The sequence below is a fragment of the Leptinotarsa decemlineata genome, unplaced genomic scaffold (genome assembly GCF_025532065.1).
Source record: "Leptinotarsa decemlineata unplaced genomic scaffold, Ldec_3_MD MMD2_tig00000690_RagTag_RagTag, whole genome shotgun sequence".
Lineage (NCBI taxonomy): Eukaryota > Metazoa > Arthropoda > Insecta > Coleoptera > Chrysomelidae > Leptinotarsa > Leptinotarsa decemlineata.
In genome coordinates this window covers 1619623-1635676 of record NW_027412554.1, presented here as the reverse complement: position 1 = coordinate 1635676, position 16054 = coordinate 1619623, and the positions used below count along the sequence as shown (strand labels likewise).

Below are 16054 nucleotides of genomic sequence, written 5' to 3'. Positions count from 1 at the left end.
GCTCTAGGGGATCAAATAACTTCGGAAATTGTGACAAGATAGTTCTGAAGACATATGAGAACATAAGCAATTCCGAATGATTAAATGCCCACTTTCTCAAAGTGAATCATCCTTTCTTTAGAATCGCGTGAAGCAATAGCTTCAGTAACTGTTTTTGCACCAGAAATAATATCATAAACATAGAAATTCCTGCGATTTATTTGGGGAGCTAAGTTCAAAGTTGATGCGGTACCATACGTCACTGTATCGAGTTCATATATTTTTCGCGAAACAATATTTTTTGGTACTGCGCGACAATTGTGGACCCTCACTTGACGGTACATTTTCTCAGCATCCGCTGTGAAAGCAATGCTATGAGATCCAAACCGCATGAGAATCACGAATAGATCGTTTTGCAGTTTAGGGCCTACCATGAGGGTATCATTTAGGGATATGCCCGTGGAAATTTTGATGAACCATTGAACAAGACATGCGTCTTCGTGATCACACTATCTTTCTTCGATACGGCATAATGTGACAGAAAAAGGCTTGTCGTTCTGGTATTTTGCCAAAGACATATGCGTAGAAACGTCTCAACGCGGATACTTATGATAGACTCAATGGTGATTTTTTGCTATTATAGGGTAAACGTACCCCATACCTTTCTTCCGAGTTTATTTTTGTATGCAAAGCATAATGCTCTTCGCGAGCTTTTTCCTGCGTTAATCTTGGAAGGATTGAAGAAATCTGGGTCAGCCAGCGTAATGTTTTTGAGCAATTCGAAATATGCTTCGTTACAAAATTCAGCCGATTATACATATTTATTGAATAGAATTGAATACAACTTGCCGATACTTCATGAAAATCCATATTAAAACTAACTAATAGTTTATTGTATGATTTTCACTATAAAGGGTTTAACAAAAACCGCGCCACGTGTTTCGCTATGAAATAGCTTCCTCAAGCATAAACGCTTGAAGTTAGACTTCAAAGTAGCGTTACTGGAAAATTTGACTCTCGTGGGGTGCTATCAATTCCATTTACATAAATATCAACTGGTTTTTCAATTAGACTCAAGGAATTCGCAACTTCCTCAGTTATGAAGTGCGCATGAGAGTCACCATTCAAAAATATGCGACGAATGACGCCTTCGTCTTGATGGTCGACAATATTAACCAAGGCAGAAGCTAGTTAAGCCTGAGAGGTAATTTGGGCCTGCCTATTAATGTTTTTTGAAACAAAATGAGACGAAACCTGAAGTTTACCAGTTTGATCTGGTGACTCAGCAGCAGTATCAAAATGGAGCAAAGTATGGTGTTTTGATTTACAATGGTAGCATGGTTGCGAACTACATTTAGCGGCTCTATCCCTCTTTTTGAGGCAATTTGTACAACAACCCTTCCTTGACCCTCATATCCAGCATGAAGAGTTAGAGCTGCAAACTGATCACACGCATGAATTGTATGCTTGCTATCGTTACAAAATAAATAGCAATCTTCATGAGTAGAAACCACGAAGAAATGCTGAGAATGCTTATTGAAGCGCGAACTAACTTTTTCTTGAGGAGATTCAGAAATTTGACCTTGAACTCTAGCTCCTTCTCCCTGGGTTCATCTTTTAATAAATTTGATGAACTTTGATGGTAGGTTTTTCTAAACCACAACTATGGTCCTGCCATCTTTCGCAAGCTCGGCCAATGAGTTTTTCCTTAAGGAGTTACGAATAATATAGAGTTCGAAGATTCAGTCAGCTCTTCCAATGGTTGAAAAGGATGTTTGAAAATGATTTAAATAAGCCCTAAATGAAAATTCCTTTAATGAAGATGGTATGTCGATAATTGCCCTCATATCATGTATGTGATTGATGCAATTACCTCAGCCGTTTCACTCTCATAGCACCTCTTCAAGTGAATTTTTTTTTGAATATATTGAAAACTTTTTCCCAACATCATAACGAAATTACGGTCTCTCGACGCGAATTTCGCTAAGTTAGCGTCCTCAGAAGATCATTATGACAAAATGTTACCACTGTGTTAGTATTTTTATATGCTAATGGCCAACTACTAACTGTTAGTAGTACCTAACTACCACCTGTTATTGTTCCTATGCTTAACTGCCTGTCTTTATATACCTCTAATTTGTTATGTATTTCCTATTCGTTAGTGACTATCCCCTACATTTTTCCCTAATATTTATCTGTTTTTCATTTACAGTTATGAATTGAGAGTCCAAACACAGGGCTGTCCCAAATAGGACCATTGTCGCTATTCATAGAACTCATTCCACACTTTTCGATTTGGTTGTCATGTACCGGTTCAACAATTTTGAACATTTCTCACTCATTCTGTGATCGCCCTCTGTGGCATGTTGAGCGATATTAGATTTCTCCGGCCTATGAAACTGAAGATGCGAAACATGTGCCTTGTAGCGAGCTAATATAGTCAGTTCGGTTTGAACAATATATCTCTCATCACAATTATCACGGCTATTACGTAAATCCCAGACTTTTATTTTGTTAAAGTGTACGAGTAGTTTTGAAAGCCACCCTTATATTCAATTGTTTTAATGTTCAGACCAACCCATTGATGTATTTGGGTCCATATGAAAGCACTATGAATTTTGTATCTTCTTTTTTTCGAAAAGTTGAGACGTCACGAAGATCCTTCTTAAATTTTTGTTTTCTAATTAATGTATCCACTATGTTCGATGGATACCCGTTGCTTTTAGCCAACTCCCTAACAATTTTTTCTCAATTTCATACCTTTCTTTGCTCAAAGGAAATATGAGCAGTCTATGGACAAGAAATTGTGGTCCCGCCGTTTTTTGTTGTGGGCAATGATGGGAGATGTCAGGGATATATCTGAATGTGCTCGTATGCTTTCTATATATATATCAAACTTTAGACCCTTATCGATATTTTAAATAACTAGTATATCCAGGAATGATAGTTCTTCGTTATTTTCAATTCTATACGTGAATTTCATACTTGCAAATCTGTTGTTGGGGCAAAATACAAAATCAACTACCTTACTCCTATTCGTAACGAAAATGGCAAATACATCATCCACATATCGAATCCAGGTTCGTGGAAAGTAATCCAACCACTATTCCCTTGCAATCAATCAGCAATCAGAAAAAAACTGATAAAAACAACAAGTTCTCCACCTGATTTCATTTATTTGTCGAATCGAAATTAGCAAAACCCGACACTCATAATATTCTATATATATTTTAATGAAAAACCAACCCGATTTCATATTCAGTATGCTTTGCAAATAAACGTGAGAAAGATTAGATGCCAGGGTTGTCTATATGACTGATATACCGGTAACGTTTTATTTAAGGTTAATGCATGAACACCTATCTAGTCATAATTGTTAAAGCATTGGAAGAATTTCAAATGACAATAGGATTAATTTTTTTTCGATTTTTTCGTTACTGAAAAAGTGTTAAATATCAGATCGCGCCGTTCGTGTCGAGTCATAATTGTTAAAGCATTGGAAGTATTTCAAATAAGAATAGGATTAATTTTTTTCGATTTTTTCGTTACTGAAAAAGTGTTTTATCGGGTCGCGCCTTTAATGTTTCTTGTGAAATATTATTTTGGCGAGGAGTTCACGTTACCGTGGATTATCACTTCTGTGTTATAAAATGTAAATAATTTGAAAACATTAAAATTCATAGTCTTCCTAATAGTCAATCGAACAAGAAACGCAATCAGGTCCGTGACGTCATGGTCTTTCGTCGATGCAAAAAAAACTCCTCTACACACATTTGGGATTCCTTTTTAAAGATTTGACAAATAATCGAAACGAGCATATTCAAAATGACACAAGGCTTCTACTGATATGACAACATATGGATCAAGAACATTTACCATTTCCCGCCAAAAAACTTCGTTGTTACCACCAAAGTCTTCCACGTCCCTTTCGTATTCCATCGTAGTAGCCGATTATGACAAAAAATCTCTCAACTGCATACCCGCACTTGGCAACTAATAACTGCTCACAAAAAAATCAATCACTACCACAATATCTCACAAACATGATCAACAGCTTATCTGGCGCAACGCCTTTCCGTAAGAGAGAGTCCAAAACGTCGGCCGTGCTCGAGTGAAACTCGAAACAATCAAAATACTCCGGAATCGTAGCGTCGCGTCGCTCGCTGGCGCCGTTCTAGTCAATGACGTCATCAAATTCGTGTGGGCGACTTGAATGAACGGCGGCGTGGGTGCGCTTGCAAGTGAAATAACGCGTCGGGACGCCTACAGTCGTCTCTCCTGTGGGGCCGATTCCCGAATTCGCTACAATCGATACGCAAAGATGCACTCTAGGAAGTCGCTGGATTCTGGATAGGCACAATCGGGACAACGTCATTCACTGTGAAAATCGATGTTTCAGCAATTTTATGTATACATACGAATTGAAAGCCTTTTTAACCGATAATAAAAACATCAGTGCTCATATTTCACACAAGCCGTAAATTTGAATTTTGAAAGTGAGTGTTAAGTTGATATAATTTTCTGTTACTGAAAATGATCTCAACAGTTACCCATCCCTCACATATCAATCGCAATCAATCAAAATGCGTGTAATCCCATAATTTTGAAATTTGAATTCACTGTATAATAATTTAAGAAAGAATCTCGAGACCGTAGGATTTCATCAGATTATTATACATTTACTTAGTAAAATTTCGAAATTTGTTTGTAAGTGGTTGACAATGTTTCATGGTAAATTTCATTAGTTAGGACTTCATTGTCTATAATATCATTCAACTATGATTCGAAATTTATGAAAGAACAAATAAAATTAAAATGAATGGCTAAAATATCAATTATATTAGGAAATAAAACGTGAAATATAAATAGAATAAAACGAATGAAATAATCAAGATACAAAATGAAAAAGAATAAAAATTGAAAAAGATTCAAAACTAAGGTACTTCACGACGTTTTGATTGTTAGTATCCACAATTGTGTGACGACTGGACTATTGCTCCGAGAGATGACTAATAATTATAGGTCATTCGAGCGCTTCCACCTATCCCCTCTTCCCCATCTCTGCTTCACCGGAATTGACCGTCTTCCGATTGATTACTGGTTACCATATGTTGCGTTGTTAGAGAACATATATGTAGCTTCTTTGCTCAAACCAGTGTTCTTCCCTGTGGTTGATATCTGCTTGGAACCACTTGATGTTATGTTGATGAGTTTGAACATGCTCTGCTGTTTTCTATTTGCTGTTTTCTCTTCGCTTTTTGTTTTCCTTGTGCTCGGCAATGCGGACTTTCAATGGCAATGAATTCTTGGAATCACAGTCCGAGTTTGGTGGTCTGGTTTTCGTGAGTCTGCTACGGAGTGTGTACAAGTACTAGTTGTAACGGCATCTCTTGCTAAACACCACTTTGGAGTAACAATTCAGCTGAAGATCTTTTTGATGATGTCTAGTTCCTTCTCGAAACCTTCCTTCGTATTACAGAGCCCGATAGCACAATCCACTAGAGTCTTTATAATTCCTTTTTTGGTAGGTGGTGGGATGTGTGATAGAGATACTGTCCCGTGTGTGTGGGTTTTCGATATTTCCCACTTAGTGTCAGTCCCCTTCACCAATACGTCTAAGTATGGCAATTCGTTGTGAACGTCCATCTCCATTGTAAATATAATGGAAGGTCTTACACTGTTGATTTGCTTCAGAAAGGTGTCTAATTATGTATTCCCAAGGTTCTTCTTGAGTTTACGCAGTTATTTATATCGAGTCCTTTTCTTGGTTATTCACATTCTGTCTTCAATCCAGGACCGCCTGCCCGTCGGAATTTTTCCACTAGGCTAATTAATTCAAACTCTGTGTTACAATTTATTGGCATGGATGTTTTCATTGCTTGCTAGTATTTTTGAGTAATCGAAATTGATGTTGTGTTCTGTCTGCAATACGTGTTGGAAGAGAGAAGACGTGGTGACTTTTCCCTTCACTGCTAGTTTATGTTCATCTTTGCGTATGTTGATTCGCCGGTTGGTCTGGCCGATGTAAGTCTTGTCACAATCGTAGCATGGTACTTCATACACTCTCCTTGGGACTCCAGTGGTATCTGAACCTTGGGATTAACTATGGAGCATGGACCTTATTGTCCGTTCTCCGTTCTGGTAAGAATGAAGTGGAATGAAGTTGTTATCTTGTGTTGGCGAAGAACTCTTCTGATTTTGTCTGTTGTTCTTGCAGTATATGGTAGAGTGGTTGTTATGACCGGTGTATCTCGAGTTTGCTACTGTTTCCGTGTGGTCTTGGAAGCGGTTTTTATACTTTTTTCTGAGTAGTTGTTTATTCGTAGAGTGGTCACGATAATGTTCAACTCTTGTTATCTGTGATCGTTATCTGCCAGCCTCCTCGAACGTGTAATCAGTGTTTTTGCAACCGCGTGAATTTGTTTTGGGTGGTGGTGATAATTTGCGTTTAGGTACCTATTCGTGAGTGTTGGTTTTCGATATATCGTGTGGCCTAGTGTACTGTCCGGCTTTTTCGTAATCAACAGATCGAGAAATGCGAGCTGGTTACCTCTTCAACGTCTTTCGTGAATTTGATCCTTGGATGGACCTCTAATTCTCTGATTGTGAAGTACTTTGCTTTCATTTATACTAAGTTTGCAGTTGTTGCAAGTATCAACAAATCTTGTTCGGTTTTTGGCACTGGGATTTCTACGCCACTGCCAGTGGGCAATATTTTTGGAGGCTATAGGTTAGTTTCACTGAAAAAGGAATATATGCATCAATGGATGATACAATAACTTGCGTGACTTCAGAAGCACAAGTCAATGGGTCATTAGAGCTGAAGCAAACATCTAGCTAGCGAAAAATTTTGGAAACGGTCTTGAAGATTCACCACTCAGCAGATTTGTAATGCTAGACTTTGCGCATATTCTCCATCACGGTCAGGGATCCTGGTTGCCTCATTTATGATCTGAGTAAGTCCGCTGATTATTGCAAAAGCCTCAGCTTGGCGACCATGTTCGTCCTTAATATTTGAAAATTTGAGCCATTCGATATTGTGAACAGTGAAGTCACCGAATATGGAAATTTCGGCACTCTGATGATTGATTTGCGGAAAGTCAATGGTGTTTACAAGTGCAGAGAATAGTACCCTATATTGTGTACCGCTCGATGGTCGATGACCGCAGCATATGAATTTTGTGATTTGTGGTATCATTTTGAACCACATAACATTGAAGTTTTGGGGTTCCGGCCTTTTTTCTCTTTGACAAGAGAGATGGCTTCTAAAAAGAGATATTCCAAAGTAACGTCTGAATCTGGAGTGGAAATTACAGCCGGAATATAAAAAATTGTTGGTTTGTTGACGTTTATATGAGTGCAAGAATATTAGAACTATTTGATTGCAGATGTTGGTGCACTGAGTTTATATTTGAGTTGAGTCCTCTGATGTTGCAGAAATCGATTTTCAAGTTTCTAGAGGGCCTTTTAGCAACTGCAGTTACTATGCTATTTACCTGTGAACTGATTATTACTGGAGTTCTTTCCCAACACCAAACCGTTATTTTAACACCTCGACACGTGTTTTTTCAATTCCCTTCAACTAAATTTGTTGTTGGATAATGTCTTCGTTGCTACTGGACATATTTTCATATTTGTCGTATGTATAGTTGATTTGTTATTTTATTTGTTGTGAATGAGATTTTTCAAGAATAAATTTTGTATATTCATTTATTCAATTCGTTGAGAGGTGATGATTTGAATGCAGTACACCTATGGTAGATATACTGCTGTAGTTTCTTTTATTTCTGGACAGACTATTGGTAACGAAACAAATTATTTTATTTTGCATTTCGTATCAATTTATCGTTATGTAAAACACTCCGAATGTTACCATCCTTGAACTGATCTGGTCACATATTGTTCATTTTGTGAATATCAACGTTTTAAATTAACCACGCATGAAATTGCATGGAAAAAATACCGCTTTCCTTGACCTCAAAATACGTCAAAATTTTAACGATCCCTATATAAGTCGAATGACTGTTTTATTTTGATTTCCACAATAATGAGTTACTGACTGCTGATTGGAAAGCAGTATTTTTCCGCATATTAAACAAATGTGAATTATAATCGAAAGATGAGTGAACAAGAAATATCAAGAAAAAAATATGCTATCAGCATATGTGTAGCTGAAAAGTAACCTGAATATGAGAAGAAAGCTTTTTGGTTTTTCAATTAATCATCGTGTTAGGAATCACACGTTAAAAGGTAAGACCTTGCTAGCACAAGTTCATCAACTTCTGAGAATTGTCGTTCGTATGGGGGCGACAGCTGATTAACGGAAAAACAGATTTTTAAACAGAACAGATTTTATATGAAAAATGTGACAAACTTCCAAGGAATTAAGCAATTATGTTGAAAATAAAGTCCTTACAAAGATTTCTAGATTAGGCATATACGTTTCTTTCATATACAAACTGGAAGAAAAAGCCCCTTTGAAACAACAGGAACACTGAATTACAGTAAAGAAAAATTCCTTTCAAAACAACTACTTTCATATGAATCTCGAGTTACATCACAAAAATCACTTTGTCGCATTCTGCAAACATTCGTTATGGCATTGAAACAGATATCGTTCATTAGATGAAAACGCATTGATATAAAATTTCAGTTACATGGAAATCTATCATCCTACAATGTTTCATTAGCACTTCTCTGAACTTTCAAAGACGAAAACATATATGCATTTTTTGCACAAGGTTAAGAGTTTATGTCACTAGAAAAGACAAATCCGCTCATGTCACGCGTGAAAACATTCATACGATTTTTCGATTCAATCCCACAAAAATGTGGAAAACTTCCGAAGAACGGAATAAAGTAGGTAATTAACTTCAAAATGAACTCTTTACAGTGTGTAGGTCATACACAGAAGTTTGTTTCAGATACAATCGCTTTAAGAGTCCATTCGAAACAGCTACTTTCATATAAAATTTGAATCACATGAAAAAATCCTTCCAAAACAGTTACTTTTATATGAATACAAATTTAATGGGAAAAGTAATTTTCGTAAATAGATTTGAATAAACGAGATATGGCATGAAGAAATGGCTTTACCCTTTCTATTTACAAAAAAGAGATTGAGTAGCAATAATGGAAATAATTCGAAACGCACTTCGCTGCAATCTAACCAAATGATAGGCCGGACAAAATTTGTGAATAAACGAATGGATATTACACAACGATTCCTTATTGAAACACATTTCTTCAGAGGGGAACTAAAGGTGTAGGTAAACCATGCAATAATAGGCATGCTCTACTTGTCACAACCTACAGATTCTTTCACGCCAGCAGGATTATGTAACTGATCGTCGATTTCTTGATGTTCATTATGAATAAAATGAATTTCAATATCCCATTATTCTTTAACAATCGATGTATTTTATTGTAGTTCTCTAAATGTTTTAACAAATTTTACAATTCAATACAAAATAAGTTGAAGGGGTTATATTTTAGGAGTGAATAATTTTTGGGAAAGAAAGTTTTTGGAGTGGTAGAAAGCCAAAAACTTTCTTTCCCAAGAACTTTTAATAAGTAAGTATTGTTGAGATTTCAGAAGCAAAATAATTTTGGCAGCCGTTCTCAACGTGAATTTTTCCACATCTATTTATCGAAATGACTATAATTGATAAACATATTTATAATTTATCCGAATTTTGATAAAATCAATCAATATTTTCACAACACATACACATAACTTGACAAAATAAGTATTTTCAATTGGTTTTTATACTATTCGAATAAAAATAATCCAAAACTCCTGACCTTGCATTTCTTATAAAACATGTTTCAAAGTGATCACAACTAAAATATACCGCTCACTAACAGTGACTAACTGATAGCGAGTTTGAATATCGAGGCCCATATAAAAATTACTGTAAAAATATCTTCCATTTATCTTATCGCGAGCTTGGTATTAGAATAATATGGTTTTTGAGAATTCTGTCACATTCAGGGTCTCAGCAAGATTGATTAGATGCACTGTTATAATGAACTTTGGAACAAGTTCAACTGAACAATGGATTTTTTTTAAATATAAATTGAAATTTTGCAGTCAATCAAATATCGACCACAAAATGACTTGGTGCGTTTAAGTAGACATGTTTCCTGATATATGAAAAAATAGTGATGTTGCTTGAAAAAAAAATTATATGGAATGGATTTTGAAAATGTTGAAAAAACAACAAAATAATTGAAACTGGTCCTGCCTTGGATATTATCTTGTAGAAATTGTGAAACGGTAGTGTCGAAATCGTTATTCTTTTACGCAGCGTTTAGTGAATGGTCGTTATTCTCTGCATGGTCAAAATAAAAAAAAAATTCTATCAACTAGAATCTAAAGAAACTGACAAACAGCAGTCAGCGCGGTATCTACTGCATTTATTACGGAATCTTGGGACTTTATGGAAAAGAGCGGGCAATTTGAATTGAAAATAAATTTCGAAATACTATTCTCTCCCAACTAGCTACACAGTAGGGTCTGGTAAACATCTGTCGGAAAACTCTGGCTAATACCACACTGGATATTGAATTACATCCGACAGACATTTATGCAAGATTTATCACAGAGGCTAGTAGATCACCTGCAGACCGCGGTTTTGAGGTATTACCATTCGTCAGTAAAGGAAAGATCCTACCCAGACAGCAAAGTGTCTGGGACTCGATTAATTTCAATACGAATAGCAATAGGACACTTTGTGTTTATAATCAATGACAGAAAATAATACTCTCAATTTGATTACTCTCCTGGAAATCAGTTTCCACTTTACAAATAATTCCGAGAATAATTCATACACGAATTATTTTCGCCCTCACATTACAGGGATATTTTATAAAATTAAATTAGGAAAAGATTTGGAAAATAAGAAACTGATTCAATGTGGACATTCCACCTTTTAAGTAGGGAAAAGTATGTGAATAGAATTAGATGAACAGGACTTCTCCTTTTCAAATACATACGTGGTAGATGCAACTTCTCAAGATCAACACCCGATGCCGATAAGTACGATTTGGCATTGTTGTAATGATACCTCCAAGAATTGTTAATTATGATTACTTTTATTGTGGATGATTTTGTCTTAGAGTTTGAAGCTCAAGTTGAAGGATCATTGAACATTCATAATTTTTTTTGCAAAATAATAAAAAAAAAATTATTCATCTACGTATACTATGGCCCATTATTATAAATGCAAGAAATTCAGTATACCTTGACCATCGCTTATTATATCTGTTCAGGGCATATGATTCTCGGACCCAATGATAGCTTTAATCACAGTATTGGTTAATGATGCCGACGCGTCTTCCTAATGTGTCAGTGTTTTGGTATCAGGGCCTAACCGATGAAAATTTTTAATAAGTTGATGAAAAATGAAAATTAAAACTTTCTATATTTTTATACCCCTTGTATTTGTAACTAACGTTACTGCAGTATCGACCTACAAGAATATTTACAAACGAATACAATAACTAGTTACAAATACAAATGGTATAAAAACGTAGAAAGTTTCAATTTATGATGATCTCCTACCACGTAGTAACTATACAGGGTGTCCCTGGACTTCCTCTTTTCCTCTCGGGAATGTATAGATGGGGTCAAAATATCACCAGTACTTCATATAACTTTTTTTCCTAAAAGTCTTCGTAACCAAGTTACGGGCCCTCGAAGTTACAAAATGAAAAATGTTTTTCTTTGATAACTTTTCAAGTGAATATTCAAAATCATCCAAATTTTGGTAATTGACTGAACAAATGAATTCCGTCGATGAGCTTTCATGCAGGAGTCAGTTGTTTTGCTACAAAGTCAGGAACGGACTACCCCCGATGGTCCACACCCCAAAACTTTGAAATGACAGATATTTTTCAATATTTTTCAACAAAATAAGGTTACTTGGACAATTTTATGAATAAAAGTACTCGTGTGGAAAGTCGATCGGAGCAACGAGTCTTGATAAAAATGTAGTTCTACTCGACGACATCAAACCCGCTCGTCCACCATTATTTGAAATGAATAATTATCAAAGCAGAAATAATAATGATAACGTTAATTCAACAAAATTTATAACAGGAATAATACAAAGTATGCTAAAATGAAGTCGTAAACAAAAAGTACAGTACCTATATGGAAGTTTAAGTCACAATTGTGATAGCAGATATTTTTCAAAAGAAATATCAAGTTCTGTAGATTCGTGGTGTTTTTAAACTAACAAGCTACTCTACTATGAAATATCGAATTCATTCCATATTTTGTATGTACATAATACGTGTGGAATAATCACGTTTCGTGTTGATCAGTTATCTGAATCTCATGAAACTCAACATTCGAATGTTTCAAATTCTTCTTCACAGCTAAACTGTTGAAGAGTTTCACTGATAATTATAATTTTATGGGAGAAATTCTTTAACACGAATCTAAATTTAGCTGAAAAAACGCACATCGGAAAAAATATTTACTATACTAATAAAAAGCAAACGAATGAACTACAAAAACGGCTGCACATGATCAGGTGAAAAATATCCAGGGAATAATTATGTTCCATTTTTTTCACAGATGTTGACAAAAAAACCTTTTAGAAAGTTTTGATAAAAAATGAGAAACTGGAATGCGATTTTGTTTTGTTGAGTGGTGCGTTGTCATATGACTATCATTGTATTGTCAATATTCTATAGGATATTTTGATTTTTTTTGATATGGCCGAACAGTTTACATTCAATGAATATGCAGATATGCATGTATTTTATGAACGAGCATTTTGTAATGCTGCAGAAGCTCGTCGTCTGTATTCCGAGCATTTTCCCAATCGAACGGTACCGTCAAGAGAAACATTCGAGCGTGTCGATCGCAGCTTGAGGGACACAGGTATGTAATAATTGATAATTAATTTGAGCACGTTGTTTTATTTCGATATTATTGTAGGTACAGTTCTGCCAAAACGAGGTGGTGAGGGCGCTCCTAGGACTGTACGTACCGTTGTATTGGAGGAAAATATTTTGGAAACCGTCGCTGATGATCCTTCAATGAGCATCAGAAATCTATCAGAACAGTTCCATACATCCAAGTCCACTATTCATAGAATAATTAGGGAACAACTGCTCCACCCATTTCACATCCAGAAGGTACATGCCATGACACCTCAAGATTTTCCAGCACGACTGGAATATGCCAATTGGTTCATGGATAAGCAAAGAGAGGATATGACTTTTATTAATCGAGTTTTATTCACTGATGAAGCAGGTTTCAGTAGAGATGGAGTTATCAACTCTCATAATCTCCATATATGGGCCGAAGAAAATCCCCATGGGATATTGCAAACCAAACACCAACGGAAATTCAACGTGAATGTTTGGGCTTGGAAACCATCTTATAGGACCATTCGTTCTACAGGACCGATTGAATGGAGAACGTTATTTGGAGTTCATTCAGAACGATTTGAATGGACTTTTGGAACATGTTCCATTGCAAACCTGAAGAGATATGTGGTTTATGCATGATGGCGCTCCTCCTCATTTTAGTTTGATTGTGCGTGACCATCTGAACCATATTTTCCACAATAGATGGATTGGTAGACGTGGGCCATATTCATGGCCATCGCGGTCTGCGGATTTAAATCCATTGGATTTCTTTCTGTATGGGCATCTAAAAAGCCTTGTTTACGCTACACCTATTCACACAAGAGATGCATTGTTGAATAGAATAACATTACATTGTGAAGCCATACGAAACGACCCTGGAATGCTATTTCAAGTACAGAGAGGGTGTCTTCGCAGACTAAGAAAATGTATAGAGAGAGAAGGTGGTCATATCGAGCAGTTTCTGTAGCGGATTTTTCATTTCTGTTTGCTCTTGAGGCTCTTGAGTTTCGTTAGTTAAACGTGTTTGCATTATAAAAATTCGTTATGAACATTTTACCTATCATTTCCATTTTCCTTAAAAACTAATATTTTCGAATAATGGTAGACATCTCATGATAAATGTTGTTGAATTAACGTTATCATTATTATTTCTGCTTTGATAATTATTCATTTCAAATAATGGTGGACGAGCGGGTTTGATGTCGTCGAGTGAAACTACATTTTTATCAAGACTCGTTGCTCCGATCGACTTTCCACACGAGTACTTTTATTCATAAAATTGTCCAAGTAACCTCAATTTGTTGAAAAATATTGAAAAATATCTGTCATTTCAAAGTTTTGGGGTGTGGACCATCGGGGGTAGTCCGTTCCTGACTTTGTAGCAAAATAACTGACTCCTGCATGAAAGCTCATCGAAGGAATTCATTTGTTTAGTCAATTACCAAAATGTGGATGATTTTGAATATTCACTTGAAAAGTTATCAAAGAAAAACATTTTTCATTTTGTAAGTTCGAGGGCCCGGTAACGAAGGATTTTAGGAAAAAAAGTTATATGAAGTACTGGTGATATTTTGACCCCATCTATACATTCCCGAGAGGAAAAGAGGAAGTCCAGGGACACCCTGTATATCATCAATTTAATAATAAGTTCATTCGTAAACGAATAATACACAATAATGAAAAATCAAGAAGAATGATTATATTTCAGGAATTGAATAAAAAAAAGTTAGGCCACAAAGTCAATTGATTCTGTGGCTTCGAACTGTATCTGCGATCTTTCATTGCAGTTTTCTTTACTATAATTTACATCGTATATAATATATCAAATTATATATTTTATTCTTTGGTGAGGAGAACAATAAAATTATGAAGATAAAGGAGATCATTGATAGTAAATAATATTAGATTAGCAAAGGTATCAGATGTATCTTGGTCGTTTTTCAAATCTAATTTTTTGTTGGTCTTTGATCGATCACATGATGAAGGATATTTTTTAATAATGCTTTTGAATATGATTGAGAGGAAGCTTATATGGAAGTTCATTGATGAATCTGGCTGCGCATCTACCTAGGTGTGTGAAGTATTCTGTTTATTCTAACATTTGTTTCATGAATATGAGAGATTGTCACTAGTTCACTTTGGTTAATACAAGGAATTATTATATTGAAGAATAATTGTCTGATGTCAAGAGTTCTAGCTTGTTTATGCAGTAAATCACTTGAGAAGAATATTTTTTCATTTAAACTTTTTGGAAACAATCTATTTAGATAATTATGAATTTTTTTTTCCAACCGAGTATGCCTCAAATGAGACATCTAATTTTTTGAACACATATGTACCTAAATTCATGAGGAAACATTCTGACTACCTGTGTTATTTATAATGGTTCCATCTCGAATTGCAGTCAACATTATTTCTGAGTATTTTATTTTGTCAGGGGATTTTATTTATATTTAACTCTAGCTATAGTTCGTAAATGTTTTATATGTGTGATTGACGACTTACTTATTTTGTGGTAATTTATAGTCACTTTAATGAAATGAGTAAAAACACTTTTGTCTAATTACCCACTAGTTGATTTTATTTATACGACCGATTTCCGGTCAATGGGGACAAATCCGAAACCGATCGTATAAATAAGATCAACCAGTGGTAATTAGACACAAGTGTTTTAATACTTGGGAAAGAAAGTTTTTGGCTTTCTACTACTCCATCTTGATACAAAAAACAAGGATGAGGGAATCTTCCAAGGAAAGGAAAGAAGTAATCAATTTTAAAATAAATAACTCTATACATGGATGTGTAGATCATGCAAAGAAGAAACTTTCAGACACAAACTGAAAGAAAGTCCTCCTGAAACAGCTACTTTCATATAAACATTGAATTACACGAAAAAAAAATTCTTTCGAAACAAATACTTCTATATGAACACTGAATTATACAGAAGATACTTTTCTCTACTCAGTTTGTATTTCAAACATTCGTTGTGGAATGAAAATTAGATATCATTCACATGAGTTCTACTTTATGGTAATACATTGCACTTACATGGAACACTGTCACCCTCACTGGTATACACCGATGTTTCGTCTTAAGACACTTGCCCCAAGGCTCTTCAGTACCAAATTGGATAACATTATAGAAAATTCACACAGTTCATTCATGAATTACGATTTTTTAATGTCAC

General features: G+C 35.3%; 1 protein-coding gene across 3 annotated transcripts in view; it reads right to left on the bottom strand.

Annotated features, from left to right (window-relative positions):
- LOC111505223 (terminal nucleotidyltransferase 5C) overlaps positions 1-16054 on the bottom strand; it is a 173852-nt gene that overhangs the window by 26287 nt on the left and 131511 nt on the right. Inside the window, exon 1 of one of the 3 annotated variants that reach the window (XM_023160001.2) lies at positions 9784-9889. The exons of 1 other annotated variant lie outside the window; for it this stretch is intronic. In XM_023160001.2, the coding sequence (XP_023015769.1) occupies positions 9784-9804 (21 nt within the window). In that variant the 5' untranslated portion in view covers positions 9805-9889. Of the gene's footprint in view, positions 1-3855; positions 4039-9783; positions 9890-16054 lie in introns of those variants that run through there. One more of the 3 variants, XM_023160000.2, reaches the window with a different exon arrangement.